Below are 15357 nucleotides of genomic sequence, written 5' to 3' on the forward strand. Positions count from 1 at the left end.
TGGGCGGGGGGCTTGTGGCTCCAGGCATAGGGGGTCTCAGGGCTCCAGCTGCCGAGGGTGGGAGTGCAGGCAGAAGGGGTGAAGTCAGGGGCTAGCCTCCCCAAAGTGGGGTTCCACCCACTGCCTATGCACCCGCTTCTCACCCGCCACTTGCCTCCTCACTCCCCTGCCACAGACACCCCCTGCCCGCCATGAGAACTCTTGCTCGCTGGTAGCTCCCACTCCCCCTGCTCGCAGCCAGACCCCCACCCGCCCTCCTCACTCCATCCCCGCTTGAAGCCAGACCCCCACTTGCCCTCCTCACCCTGCTGCTGGCTTGCCACTCGCCTCCTCACCCCACCCCTTCTCGCCTCCTGCCTCCCCACCCCACTCCTGTGTGTGTGTGTTTGCAAGTTTGGGGCCAAAGTGATTTTTATGCTCATTGTTCTTTGATACCTCCTTTGTAAGAGTTACAGCAAAATCTATATATCTGAGACCTCTTCATTGATCCTCAGCCTACTAGTTATCTGGGCTCAGATACTACCTGCCATCGATTCGTAAATAGATAGATGATCTGGTCTCTGTTGTGACGGGGTCTAAACTGCGGAGGTCTCGACCCCTGAAATCCATCTCATTCCACCACACCTGGGAAAAAAAAAACTATGAAAGTGTGACCACTGTGGGCGTTATATTTGTTTTCTCCCTCCTTTCTGGACCCTCTTAGATCCTTTTATTTCTTATGTTTGTAGAGGATGCTCTCTTATTTAAATGTATCATGTGTTGTAAGGATGTTCTGATGCCCTCCACCCCAACCAAAGCAGTCAAGGTAGTGTAAGTTCTAAATAGCAATTATATTTTTATTATCTATTTCCTGCCAATGTTTTCATCCCATTGACAGGACACACTGCTTTGTTATCAAATTGTTCATGGGTGGAGTGCTGGGCTACTTTATTAACACATAGTAGACAAAGATTTTGGAATTTGTAAGGATAAGTAAATGATCTAGACTCTTGCTAAAAATGACTTTTTTTTTAAGAAACCAAACAAAATGGACCTGATCCTGTGACTTAATACTGGTACCACTGTTGAAGTTGATGGGACTATTTGTGTGAGTAAAGTTACTCGCATGCAAAAGTGTCTGCAGGATGGGGCCATAGAGTTCTTCAAAGGCAGTGCCTTTTTGAGCAGGGAAATTGTTTGATGTATTTGGGCTTGTTTTCACAACTGCAATTCTTTAAAAATATATTTTGTTTGGATGTAGAATTAGTAAGACTACAGGCTCCAGCCCTGCAGTTCAATCTGTGTTGCAGACCCTTTGTGCCTACGTGGAGCTGCACTGATTTCACTGGGGCTTTGCACAGGCACAAGGGTTCACTGTGTGGCTCTGATAACAGGTGTCAGGGCCAGAATCAGTGGTACAGTTTTTTTTTAATGTATTATTTTTTACTTAAAGGGATAATGTCAAGTTTTATCAGTTTAAAAATTGTCTCCTGCCAAGACATTGTTACTTGGTAGTTATGAAGGAGAAAATCTCTAGTTTCATTTCTCTGACTAAAGAATGAATCAGTTCCAGAGGTACAGCACTTTTCAATGGTCCTATGGTAACAAGGGAGTGTCCGTGCAATGTGAAAAACGTTCTGTAAAGAAAAAATTCTAATATCATGCCTCTGTAGTGTTTTTATAAACTACAGTGTCAGGATGGAATTTTTGTAAAAATGCTGTGACAGTTTTTGTGTATAAGTACAGTATATGTGTGTGTGTGAGATTATATATATATATATATATATATATATATATATACGCACACTTTTATTTACTATTTATATATATAAGTATATATTTACTGTCTATTTTTTGTGTGTTTATATATTTCTGTGGTTTTGTAAAGTAATGTACTGACTTTATTGAATGTAAAATGACAACGTGTAGTGACGTGAAGTCTTCTTACACAGCAGGGGAAAATATAATGTGTGAGGATGCTAAGTAACTCTGATTATTAGGACCTGACTTTTAAAAATGTGCATGTAATTGCGACCCTAATATATAAAAGTATTTACTGTGATTGTTCAAACAAATCAGGTAATTGTGCGTGCACAAATGGGCAGTTATGTATCTAATTGGCCTTTTGCAGATGCAGTAACCGCATTCACAAATTAAGAAAGCAACTGAATGTGCTTTGTAAAAAAGAAAAACAAAACACCCAAGAAAACTCGGTCTTAATGTCAGATTGCTTTCTGTTTTTCTGTGTAGCAAAAAATATCATATCTGTAATACTATTAGTGTTTAAAAATTGTCTTGTAAATTAAAACTATTAATAAAAAATAAAAAAAAGATTTGTTCCTGCATTCTCTGTGTATTGAAAATTCCCTAGATTTGGAATTTTAAGTGCACATGCAATGCAGGCTTGGGCCTTTGATTTATATATGAACAATGTAAAGGTTTGACCCTTAAATATTAACATGAGTTCTTACTAACATTAACGCTTACTTCTGTGAGTAATCTCAATGATTTATTTATTCTGCAAACACTGTGGAATGTGAGATACTTGACTCATCTGAACAGTCATGCTGAATGAAGCTACTAAGACTATTTGTAAATTATTTATGTGCGTAACTGTTCACAGGATGGGATCTTACATTTGGTAATAAGAATTATGCTTGCACTAATTATTTTGCAGAATCAAGCTCCAAACTTGTCTTTAGTTTAACTGTGGGATTTAGTGGGGATTTTTGTTTGTTTGTTTGTTTTTTTTTTACTTTATTTTTACAAAAAAAAAAATTTTTTTTTTTTTTGACATATCTGAAACTTGGCATAAAGGTCTCAACCAATTTTCTACAGCCAGGGTCCTGATTTAGCAAAGCACTTGCACATATAATACATGCTTGTACATATGTAAAATTAAGCATGTATTTAGGTGCTATGCTGAATTTTGCCCTAAATTATTAGCCCTTGAAAACAGGGGTTCACAGTGGAAATTTTGAACAGCTGAATTAGTGAAGGCAATATAGTGAAGTCTGCTACAAAAATAAATGCCCCCACTTGTAAAGATATCTTCAGATGAAAATGGGGAAAAAAAGTTTTGCCTTTTTTTCCTCTTTTTTTTTTTTTTTTTTTGGTCGGAAACTAACATTTCCAATAAGCAGAAGAATCATCAGTCTCTTTATAGTCTAATATCATCTTCCTGTACTTACATTTGAACCCCTTAGATAAGGGTAATATTATACAGTTGGACAGGATACTCTGTTTGTTTTTCTATCTTACGATAGATGGGAATACAGCACTACGTGACTTCTCTTATTCCTTCTTATGTGTCTTTCAGTGGACTATGGGAATCTGCTGCTCGCAGAGGCCCTTCTGGAGCAGTGTTTAAAGGAAAACCTTGCCAAAATAAAGGACTCCATTCCATTAATGGAAAAGAATGAGCCAAAAATGAGTAAAGCCAAAAAGTATTTGACCGGTATTCTAAACAGAGGAAAATTACTAGTAAGTACTCTCAGTAGACGCAAATCGTTATCATGTTGATGCTACTGTGGTATAGTTGTTAGACAGAAATACAAAACATCTGCATCATTTATCTGTGGCCACCTGTTTCTTACACAGAGTTCGGTGCTCCTTAACGTGTCATTAATGTCCCATTCGTTATTTCTTTGCGGTATCTTCAGTTGGAAGAATCCCTTTTTTGGAGTACTAGAGTAAATTATATGCTCATTTACTGATACACATTAATTTTTTTCTGGCAATCGTTTGAAAAAAGTTGGCTGAGAGGATAGGAATTTGCTACATTATTGGACACATCATGCTTATAGAACTTGCTTTGAAGGATTGAAAATAACACTAGTCTGAAATCCTGGACTTGCTACAATCTGTTTAAGGGCCTGATCTTGTGAATGTTGCAGAAGGCCCTCATTTTGCATTTATTTCAATGTATTTGTAGATACTTGGGCCAAGATTTTCAAAAGCGACTGGTGCTTTCCCTCTTATTAGTTATTTAGGTTTCAGTGCCTAGGTACTTGCAATGTCATCATCCTGTTAGTTCTCTGTTCATTCACAGAGTCTTTCTGAGGAAAATGGGGAGACAAGATTTAAATTTCAATGTAAAAATCCAAGAAGTTAAAAGCAAAAGAAAGAAACAAAATCCTCAGGGCCTTGTTTATACATCAGAGACACAATGGAGGTCACAATCCAATTATTGTTCTTTTGCAGGGCACTTACATTTCCAATAGGCCACATAAACTGACCGTGTATTAGACTTGCCCATCCTCATTGTTACTATGTGCACACTGTAGTGGGGTACAGAGGGGTCCTGCATTCACTGTGGTCCAGAGCTACTTGGGGAGTGAGGAGCATAAACAAATTAGCTCCTCACGTTTCCCCATCAGGCATGCATATCCCTGGCCCTGTTTTCCCCGGGGGGGGCTGCAGGAGGCACATAGTTACTGTGATTCTGGGGCTGCACTATTCCCTGTGTCACGCCAGCTGGGATAGGGAAAGAAGGCTGGAAATGGATTTCTGTTCTTTAATTTGAAAAGAGGAAACTGTACCTCATTTGGGACTCATTAGGGGTCACTGGGGGCATCCCTGTAGTGGGCTTGCCACGGGGCAGGTGGAGCAGTGCCCCACTAGAAAAAATAGAAACAGATCCTGTGTAAAATCAATGAAACTGTCCCAGTTCTATATGCCGTTCACAACTGCTAGTGCAATAGAATAGCTCTACCAGATCCATGTGAGGGTATCAACTCTGGTGCCCCCATGTTGTAGGTTCCAGAACAGGGCTTCAGAGCAGTTTTTAACACTTTATTACCCACTGATCTCAGACTTGAAAGCATGAGCCTAAGGCTGGAGTCCTTTGTCCACCAACTGTGTTCCACGCCTAGCTTTTGAGAGTAAACTACAGGGGAAGCCAGCAGTATTGAGACTAAAAATATAATCATAAAAATGTAATGCTGAAATGGACCTCAAGAGGTCATCAGGGCCAGCCCCCTGTGCTGTGGCAGGACCAAGTACAGTAACTCCTCACTTAGTCATCCCTGTTAACATTGTTTTGTTGTTATGTTGCTGATCAATTAGGGAACACGCTCGTTTAAAGTTGTGCAATGCTCCCTTTATAATGTCGTTTGGCAGCCGCCTGCTTTGTCCACTGCTTGCAGGAAGAGCAGCCCTAGTTGCAGCTCGCTGGTTGGGGCTTGGAACCAGAGTGGACCGGCAGCCCCCCACATCAGCTCCCCGCTCTCCGAAGTTCCCTGTACGGCAGCCACCCAGCTGGCAGCCACCCAGCAGGCTATCAATTGCCGGCAGTTCAGCTGTCCCTCCCCCCACTGCCATGTGCTGCTCCTGCCCTCTGCCTTGGAGCTGCTTCCTGGAGCCTCCTGCTTGCTGGGGGGTGGGGGGGTAGGGCTAATGTCAGGGTGTCCCCCCTGCTCCTGCACCCTGCTTACCCCATCTTCCATAGAGCAGAGGGACACACGACAGGGCTCAGGACAGAGGGAGCTTGCTGCTCAGCTTGCTGATCTGCTTAAACAAGCAGTGTACTTAAAGTGGAGTCAGTGTACTTAAAGGAGCAATGCGCATCTCTCTCTCACACAGGGTGTGTGTCTGTCTTTGTCTGCCATGCTGTCTCCCCTCCCTCCATTCCTGCTGCCTTGTAGAGTATGAGGCTACTTTAACAACAATGAGTTAACCCTTGAGGGCTCAGCCAATTGCTAGTTCATCATTTAGCAGTAAGGCATTCCCTGGGAAATATCCCACCCTCTGACTTCATCATCTCAACCAAACTTCACAATCATCATCGCTGTGTACCAGTATTAAATTGTTTGTTTCTGTGTGTGTGTGTGTGTGTGTGTGTGTATGTGTGTATATATGTGTATATGTAATATAGTCTTTTGTCTGGTGAAAAAAATTTCCCTGGAACCTAACCCCCCCATTTACATTAATTCTTATGGGGCAATTTGATTCGCTTAACATCATTTCACTTAAAGTCACATTTTTCAGGAACATAACTACGTTAAACGAGGAGTTACTATAGACCTAGACCATTCCTAACAGATGTTCTTGATTTTTTGCTTTATGTCTAGCACACAGTTTTCTCTGAGGTAATGCTGTTTTGCTGTCCACGTATCTCACCACAGAAAAACCTTTATTTTTCCAGCCTAAATATATGACTGAAGCAGTGTTGATCCTTGGGAAGCTCCATTATGTGGAGGGATCCTACAGGGATGCAGTCAGCATGTATGCCAGAACAAGAATTGATGACATCTCCATAGAAAATGAACCTTTGTACCTTCTGCGCCTGGTGACTGAAGCATTTGTTATCAAAGGTAATGGGTTGTAAATGTAGCTTAGAAGTAGTTACGTATTTAGGCTGGGATTTTCAAAGCGCTCAGCACTGGCCTCACTGTGCTCCCACTTAAGTCAGAGGGAGTCTTGCCACTCATTTTAGTGGCAGCAGAGTTAAGATATGCTGAACACTCTTTTGAAAATTCCACCGGTAATGCCTATCTAGTTTAAAATATACATCTACATAGATATTACAAAATCTTAGTCCATACATTGTAAACTTAACTGACTTACAAAAAGAAGTAAGGAAATATTAGAGCAGGTAAGGAATGTTGTAGTAATAGTGGCCTTGATTCAGCAATGCATTTAAAGTTTAAATTAAGTGTATATTTGAGTGCTTTGCTGAATTGGGGGCCTATGGTTTTCTTTAGAAGGAAGGAAAGGACATATACGCACAAACTTTGAGGGACCTACATAAAATAGTCAATACAACCTCTCCAAATTTTAAACTGTGAAGTGACACAATATGTGTTTTCAAGGTGGCTACCATAGTGTTGCAATGCATGCCACATACTATCAGATCTCTTATGTACAAACAGCAGTCTCTCCTTTTTTTCTTTATTTTGTTTTAATTATACAGATCTGTTTGAGAGACCTTGTTGAAAACAGCACCTACAATTAGCAAAACTGCATGTAATTTTTGAAAGTGAAAAAAACTGACTGATGAAAACAAACAAACCCTGTAATCTTCTCCTTTAGTTGCTTTCAGTTCTTTTATAAATGTTGCTAAAATATTGCTATCTATCTACTGCTTTCTACTCTTTTCAGCATTTCCGCCAGCTTGTTAGGTGAATGAGAACTCTGTGATGATCAGATATCCTCAACTGGTATGTAAAAAGAAAAAACAAACCAACCCAAACCCTGTTTGAATGTGCCGTTAGCACTGATAGTAATTTGGATGTGTTTCATGATCTCACACAGTCGCAGCATTCTGCTTTTTAAAAACCTGTTTGTGGTGCTTCTTTGCTGGCTTTGGGTTTCTTTTCTGTGGGCATTGGATGAGTCTGCTGTGGTAGTGAGCTTTTACGTATTGTAACTGATTTGATTTGTAATTTGCACTTACTCCTTTTGTTGAGAGAGGAGGGGAGGACTGGTGAAAGCTACCCATATGTGTATTAGCAGTGTGTCCAAGAGCAACTAATGGCCCAATGTAAAGCTCTTTGAACTCCATTAAGTCTTTCCATTGACTTCAGTGGGCATTTGATCAGGCCTTATATTAGCTACATAAGTTATTGTAATGTGTGCATATAAACATACCAAAAAGCATTGCTTCTTAGGGCCTGAGCCAATGAGGTGGTGTATCCCCATCCCCTGCTGATGCCACAGGAAGCTGAGGTAGGTTTGTGCCTTGCTGGATCAGGTCCTGTCTCTTGCTAATGTTTCATGTTTGTAAGTATGAAGGATTCATGATGGTGTTTTTTTCCTTGTGGTTTGGTGTGTGTGTGTGAAATTCAAGAAACATGTCACCTGTGCTGCGTCATCTCCACTATTCTCATTTTCCCCTCTGATTTATGAGATTAGTCTAGAAGCCAGGAGCGTGTAGGCCTCTCAGAATTCAGTTCTGTTCTTTCATCATAAGTTTCTGACAGAAAAAAGAATCCTGCTTGAGACTTAGCCCAGCTAAATTTGTTGAGAAAACACAGCTTTCCCACTTTGTTATTATTCTGATGATGATGAATTATTTGTATTACTAGTATTTTTGTACTTGCTTACAGAGCAATGAAACCCTCTTATATTTATGTAGCAGTATGCATAAAATTATACAACAGTAAGTTTCTGCATGGACTCATTCTGCAGAGCAGAATAAGGGGAGTCGTCCTTTATTTAAAAACAAACAAACAAACAAGCCTGTAGCTCCAAAACAAAGTTTACTGGATGTTTTTTCTTCCGTTTGCAACTCTCTGGACATAAATGGCCAGATCTTCAGTTGTTTATTAATTGGCTTAATTCCATTAACTTCAACGGAACTACTCCTCAACTGGTTTAAATTGGATCTGGTCCAAAGTAATTTTCAGTTAGCACTGACCATAGGTCCTTGCTTATTGTGAAAACTGGTTTAGAAAACAATCCAAATCAATCTGAACAAAGTCTTCCTTTTGGAATAGAATCTACCCTACTTTTTTTTTTTTTTTAAGGTTTGGATGAGGCATTAAATGTACAGTCAGTCACTTTCTCTTTCCACCCAGAACTCATTACACAGTCAAGAAAACAGCCTTTATTAACAACTTTTTTTAAAGATGACCCTACAGCACCACTGCTTTTATTGTTTGGGGCCAAGTCTACACCAGCAGAGTTTTTTCACCGAAAGTTTTGTCAACGATCAAAAAGCGCTTAAAAGAAAATGGTTATTGCATGTTCACCCTGTCTTCCTCTGTTGGCAGAGCGCGTCCACACTTGGGGCAGTAGCATCGACAGTGAGAGCAAAACACTGTGGGTAGCTATCCCACGGTTCAGCTCTCCACCTCCTGCTGCATCTTGTGGAAAGGAAGAGTGGATTGCAGCGCATCATGGGTCAGGGCTCAATGTCCCATGATGCATTGCTTTCTGTCCCAGGAGTCCATGTTCTTCCATCTTCAGTTTGCAGCATTTTTCAACGTCCCTTGTTTTCTGTTCACCCCACCAACTGTGTGTGAAAGAATGGATCCTGCACTGCAGTCAAATGCTCTGCTTGCTGTCAGTCACACATCACAAATTGCAGTGCAGTTAATCGTGAAGTTCTGAACTCAATGGGATTCACAGTTGTGTGACATGCTGTCTGACATCAGTAGGAGCAACATGAGATTACTTCTGGCATTCATGGAGCACCTGCACACAGTGGATTGTTGCTTTTGGGCTCAGGAACCTAGCACTGAGTGGTGAGATGGCATTGTTATGCAGGTCTGGGATGATGAGTAGTGGCTGCAGAACTTTAGGATGAGAAAAGCCACCTTCCTGGAACTGTGTGCTGAGCTTGTCTCAGTCCTGCGGCACAGGGATGCCCAAATGAGAGCTACCCTCTCAGTGGAGAAGCGCATGGCAATTGCAGTGTGGAAGCTGGGGCGACTCCAAACTGCTACTGGTTGGTCGCAAATCAGTTTGGAGTTGGGAAGTCGACTGTTGGAGCTGCGTTAACGCAAGTGTGCAAGGCCATTAATCGCATCCTGCTACGAAGGACCGTGACTCTTGGTAATGTATGTGAAATAGCGGATGGCTTTGCAGAAAACTGCGGAGGGGCAACAAATGGCACGCATATTCCAATTTTGGCACCGGACCACCTGGTGACGGAGTAGGCGCTAGTGGACCACTGCAGGTGTTTCACTGACATCAATGTGGGGTGATCTGGAAAGGTGCATGACACATATATATTAGAAACACCGGCCTGTACAGAATGCTGCAGGCATGGGCTTTCTTTCCAGACCAGAAGATTACAGTAGGGGATGTTGAAATGCCCATAGTGAGCTTGGGAGACCCGGCATACCCCTTAATGCTATGGCTCATGAAGCCTTACATGGGAAACCTAGATAGCTGTAAGGAGGGTTCAACAATAGGTTGAGTAGGTGCAGGATAACCTTGGAATGTGCATTTGGTAGATGAAAGGTGTGCTCGTGATGCCTTGAAGGTTAGACTTCAATGAGGATAATATCCCATGGTTGTTGCCACATGTTGCGCGTTGCCCAATATTTGTGAAGTGTGACAAAGTTCCTCCTCTGCCTCGGTGGGTCCTGCGCTTATTGGCAGATTTAGTTGCCTCAGAGATTCACGGCAGCCCTCAGTTTGGACACTTTTGCTAGTGGCTCAAACCTGCCATTCACTCAGCTAACCTCATCACTGGCCAGCATGGGGAAAGGGAGGAGAACAATCCCCGCAGTCTCTACTGACCCACCTAGTGGGTTAGGGGATAGGCCAGGGACCTTCCCCTCTGGGGGGATCCACAGTCCAGGTCACCTCCTCTTGTCTCAAATAGGGAGTTGAGGGGGATGAGGGGAACCTGGGCCTGCCCTCTACTCTGGGTTCCAGCCCAGGGCCCTGTGGATTGGGCCACTTCCTCATGGCCTCCTCCCAACACCTTCTTTATCCTCACCACAGGACCTTCCTCCTGATGTCTGGTAATGCTTGTACTTCACAGTCCTCCAGCAGTACGCCTACTCACTCTCAGCTTCTTGTGCCTCTTGCTCCCAGCTCCTCACATGTGCTTCATTAACTGAAGTGAGGTCCTTTTTAAAACCAGGTGCCCTGATTAGCCTGCCTGTCCTAATTGATTCTGGTAGCTTCTTAATTGGCTCCAGGTGTCCTAATTAGCCTGTCTTAATTGGTTCCAGCAACTTCCTGATGGTTCTGGAACAGCCCATTATCTTACTCAGGGAAAAGAGACCTGCTTAATCTGGAGCTAATATAGCTACCTTCTGTCACTCTCCTGTAGCCATCTAGCCTGACCCTGTCACAGAAGGTAAGGGTGAAAAGTTTGCTCAGGGGTGGCCTGCTGAGGCAGAACGCCTGGCTGCGGCTTTTGAGCAGCCAGATACCAGGACAATTAGAGGACACAGTGGGGGGCAATTTGAATCTGGGAAGCTTTGAGGCAACACTTTGAAGATGAGAACCAGTAATGTATGTTGGTATGCTCTGGACTACAATGCTTAATGAAATTTGAGTTTTGCTAGGGAGCACTTGTGATTTTGACCTGGGATTCAGTCTAAGCAAATGATTTAACTGCTTGTTTGTTTTTGCTGCCATGTGCTCTCACAATTTTCTGGAAACAAATAAAGTTCTTATCATTCAAAAAACTTTGCTTTTATTGCGTAAAAAACTACAATCGCCCCTCCCTCCCCCCCCCCAATTGCTAGTGGGAGAGGCGATACTGGGGAGGGCTGACTTTCAGAGCTGTGCGTAAGTCCAGCTATCATTTGAAAAGGTGTTTGTGGGGGTAGAGTGAATGGGAAAGCGAGAAGTCCCAGACAGGGGAAAGCAATTTGCGGATGGAGTTTGGGGAAGGTATGGGAAAGAGTTCTAAAAGTGCTGAAGGGGAGAGCGGGCATGCATCTGTTTAATCTGGAGGGTTATGAGGGATTGTAGCATGTCAGTTTGCTTCTCCATAACTTTAATCATCCTCTCAGTTGCATCCCTAGTATAGGTCTCATTTTCTTTTCTGTCCTGCCTTGATTTTCTTCCACTGTCTGCATTCCCTGTTTTCTGCATTTGAGCATTGCATGATCTCCCGGAACATGTCTTCCTTTCTCCGTCTCCGGCACTTTGTTATCAGGTGGAGGTGCTCTGCTGGTGTGTAGGGGGTGCCTGTGAAAGCCACATCTGCATAAGCACAAGGAACAATACACAGATGCGTGACTATTAAGTACACGCACAGCATTGAAACGGTACAGTAAAATACCTCTACTAATATACCAATCACTTTCTCACTGACCCTTGACAAGCACACATGCTGGCGAACACTCCAAGCATTGTGAGTTTACTCTGCGGCGGAGGGCATTCTAAATCAGGGGAGAAACAATATGAAAGGGTCACGGTGCAGTTGACTAGGGACAATATTCTAAATTTTCCTACCCTTTTCCACAGACAGCGGGTCATTGTAGCAGATATCTCACTCCTGAGAGTAAGCAAAGAAGCAATGGTGCATCTACTACATGCTTGTGGCTTCTACCCCAATCCCTATGCTTCCCGCCTGTGTGCTGTTTTGGTCCCTGCACAAGTGATTGCAGATGGTGTGGGAAAGTTTCCTTCGATGGGGGAAGGAACAAAGCAGCTCTGCCAAGGAACCTTTGGCAGAGCATTGGCGAGTACGTCCAGGAAAGTTTCCTAGAGATCTCTGGACGATTCCCATGAAATCTCAGTGTGCATCTACACCCTGTTCTGCCCTATTACTTAGCTGCACAGGGAAATGTCCAGCACAGAGAAACACAGCCAACCTTCTACATTTCTATGCCCTCAACCCACCTCTGTACTTCACAAAGCAAAACCACTTACCAGGGGTCTCCTCGCCTGCTTCTTGCTTGCCAGAGTGTGACTACCAAGACTGGCTGGACACTCCAGAGTGGAGAACAGCTCCTGACTGGATGACCCTGGTGACCCTGCAGTGGGTTGTACATTGTTGCCTGCCTTCACCTCTACGTCAATGATTTAGTCCTCTGGGTTAGGTCCACTTTCCACCGGCTCCAGCCCTGCCGAAGTATCCACAGGGCTCTTGGTGGTGGACATGGAGTCGCTCCCAAGGATAGTGTCCAACTTCTTATAAAAACGGCAGGTCTAGGACGCAACACTGGGGTGACAGTTTGCCTTTCTTGCCTTCTGGTAGGCCTGCCTTAGCTCCTTGACCTTTTCTCTGCACTGCAGCATGTCCTGATCATAACCTTTTTCTCAGAAGCTTTGGGAAATCTGCCCATAGGTATCGAAATTCCTACGGCTAGAGTGCAGCTGGGAGGACTGCACAGCCTCCTCTTCCCAAATACTGAGCAGATCCAGCAGCTCCGCATTGATCCAAGCAGGAGAGGATTTTCCACATGGAGCCACCATTGTCAGCTGGGGAGATGCGATGTGAGCTCTCCACGCTGAGCAAAGAGAAAGTGGATTTTCCAAAATTCCCAGGCCTTTCAGGGAGGAGGGGCGGACAGTTGCTTGCCTGGCTACGGGGCAATGGAGTTGGAACCGCTGACCAGAGCGGTCAGGGCGGGCATTGTGAGACACCTTCTGGAGGCCAATTACAGCAATAAAATCAAGCGTGGTGTCTACACTGGCACTTTGGCAGCAAAACTTTTGCGTAAAAAGCCCTGTCTCTCTCATCGAAGTGGTTTTATTTTGTCGCCAAAATTGAGGAGTTTTGTCGCCAAAAGTGGCATTGCAGTGTGTACATCTCTACTGTTTTGTCACCAAAAGCTGCCTTTTTGTGAAAAAACTCTGCAGTGTAGACAAGGCCTTAATCTCTTACTAGCATTGTTGCATGTACCTTAAGTTGGAACTGACGTGATGCATTCTGTGTGCAGTGGTGTTGTAGCTGTTACAGCCCCAGGAAATTAGAGAGACAAGGTGGGTGAGGTAATATCTTTTATTGGACTAATTTCTGTTGGTGAGAGAGACAAGCTTTTACACGGAGCTGCTCTTCAAGTCTGGGGAACTGTGTCACAGCTAAGCACAAGGTGGAAGAGATTGCTTAGTGTAAGTAGTTAACACATATTTCAAGGGATCATGCACGGTGAAGTGGCCCTTTAACATCCCTCCAGTCATAAAGAGGAGAGAGTGGGGTGGGGGAAAACAGGCCACTTCACCTTGATTGGTCCCTTGAAATATATTAACTATTTGTACTATACAATATGTTCCAGCTTGTATTTAGCTGTGACACTAAGTAAGCTTCCCAGATCTGAAGCAGAGCTCAGAGACAAGCTTTTGAGCTTTCATGCTCACCAAACAAAGTTGGTCCAATAAAAGATATTACCTTGCCCACCTGGTCTCTGTGATGCATTCTGGTATTTCTGAATTGGGGAATTTATTACAAAGTGGGACATTGCAGTGCAGGCTCTAAAGCAATCAAAATTACAATGATGGAAAGAAGAAGGGTCAGGTTGAGGGAGATTTGGCTTTTTCCATTGTGAACAAACATATAATATGATGGGAAAGAGCTGATTTGAAGCGGGACTGGGGGAGAGCAGTTCTAGATATATGGAGAGTAGATGGCTGGGAGTGGAATCTGATGGAAAAAAATAGAATTTGCTTTTATATAGCACTTTTCATACTCTTTCTTCCAGAGCACTTTGATGGACGTTTGACAGTGATCCAAACTTTTGTGGTCTTCTTGGAAACTTCAGCATTTTACTATTTTTCTGTATTGTGGGTAGCAAATAATCAGGATGTGGACCCCATTGTGCTAAGTGCTTTACAAACACAGAAGAAAAACCCATTATCAATAGTCTTGCAGGACAGATTTCCATCCAAAACAAATATCAACAAATAAATGTTTAGGTTAGTTATAAATGCTGGGACTTGAGCAGCTTACAAAGGTAATGGCAGAAATTAAGATCCTTTATCTGAACTGGCTGTATCTGCTTTACCCAAATCTGTTTCCAAATCCCTGATCATTTGTGTTGCAGGGTGGGAAAGGGAAGGAATGTCAGCTCTCTGCAGGTATTGTAGGTTTGTGAGGATTTTCCATAATCCAGTCTGAGTTTAACAAGGACTCATTTTGAAAGCTCTCTCAGTGATCATCAAATGGACAAATTGTCTGTACGTATTCCCTCTTCAATATGAGTCTCAGATGATTTTCATTCAGTTTGGAAGCCCTCTGCTTGGTTTGCTGTGTTGCATGTTCTCTCTCGCTCTGGAGCTTTCTCACTGATCTGTGGTGCAAGTAATTCTGCCTGTTTCTTACTCAGCCCTGTTTTAGCAACAGGAAAACACATCAGAAGCCAAGTTCACTGAGATTTCACTTCTGATCCACTTGGTGCATGACAGGGCTGGGCTACCTGGTATTTTTTTCTTCTTGTATCTGGTGTTCTGAGACCCAGGGTATGTCTACACTAAAAGCTTAAGTCAACCTATATTAGGTCTATTTACAGCCACCGCAGTAGTTACTGCAGTGGTGCAGATCCACACACCGCTCCTTGGAGCGTTTCCACTGACCTAAGAAGGGCAGTGTGGGGAGCTGAGAGCTCTCAGCCGGGAGTGGGGCCCCGCTTCCCAGCTCTCCAGGGAAGCAGGGGGTAGCTAGGCTCGAGCTGCCTGCCTTTCTTGTCAGTTGGAGCCATGAAATTGACAGGAGAGCTAACAGCTGATGTAAGTAACAGTATCCACACAGACACTGAGTTGCCCTAACTACACCAACATAAGCCCTATGCCTTTTGTGGAGTGGAATTATTGTCGGTATAATAGGGTACTCACATTGGTGGGACAAGGCTGTAGTGTAGACACTGACATAATTAGGTCAAGGTAATCTGCCTTATATCGACATAACTGTATAGTGTAGGCCAGGCCCCAGTCAAAACAAGCCAGTAAATATCAATTTCCAATGTAACTTTACAACAGATGTCTCCTGAGTGTACTAGCTGGAGCAGATCTGCATGGATTCCT

At 43.3% G+C, this 15357-nt stretch overlaps 1 protein-coding gene across 7 annotated transcripts in view; it reads left to right on the forward strand.

Annotated features, from left to right (window-relative positions):
- The window catches only part of TTC7A (tetratricopeptide repeat domain 7A), a 260649-nt gene that overhangs the window by 2435 nt on the left and 242857 nt on the right, over window positions 1-15357 (forward strand). For 4 of the 7 annotated variants that reach the window (XM_037895864.2, XM_043543797.1, XM_043543798.1 and 1 more), the window contains exons 2-3: window positions 3299-3462; window positions 6125-6293. In XM_037895864.2, coding sequence (XP_037751792.1) covers window positions 3299-3462; window positions 6125-6293 — 333 coding nt within the window. Of the gene's footprint in view, window positions 1-3298; window positions 3463-6124; window positions 6294-7080; window positions 7140-7589; window positions 7648-15357 lie in introns of those variants that run through there. The other 3 variants (XM_043543801.1, XM_037895868.1, XM_037895866.1) reach the window with 3 other exon arrangements.

Source organism: Chelonia mydas, chromosome 3 (genome assembly GCF_015237465.2).
Source record: "Chelonia mydas isolate rCheMyd1 chromosome 3, rCheMyd1.pri.v2, whole genome shotgun sequence".
NCBI lineage: Eukaryota > Metazoa > Chordata > Testudines > Cheloniidae > Chelonia > Chelonia mydas.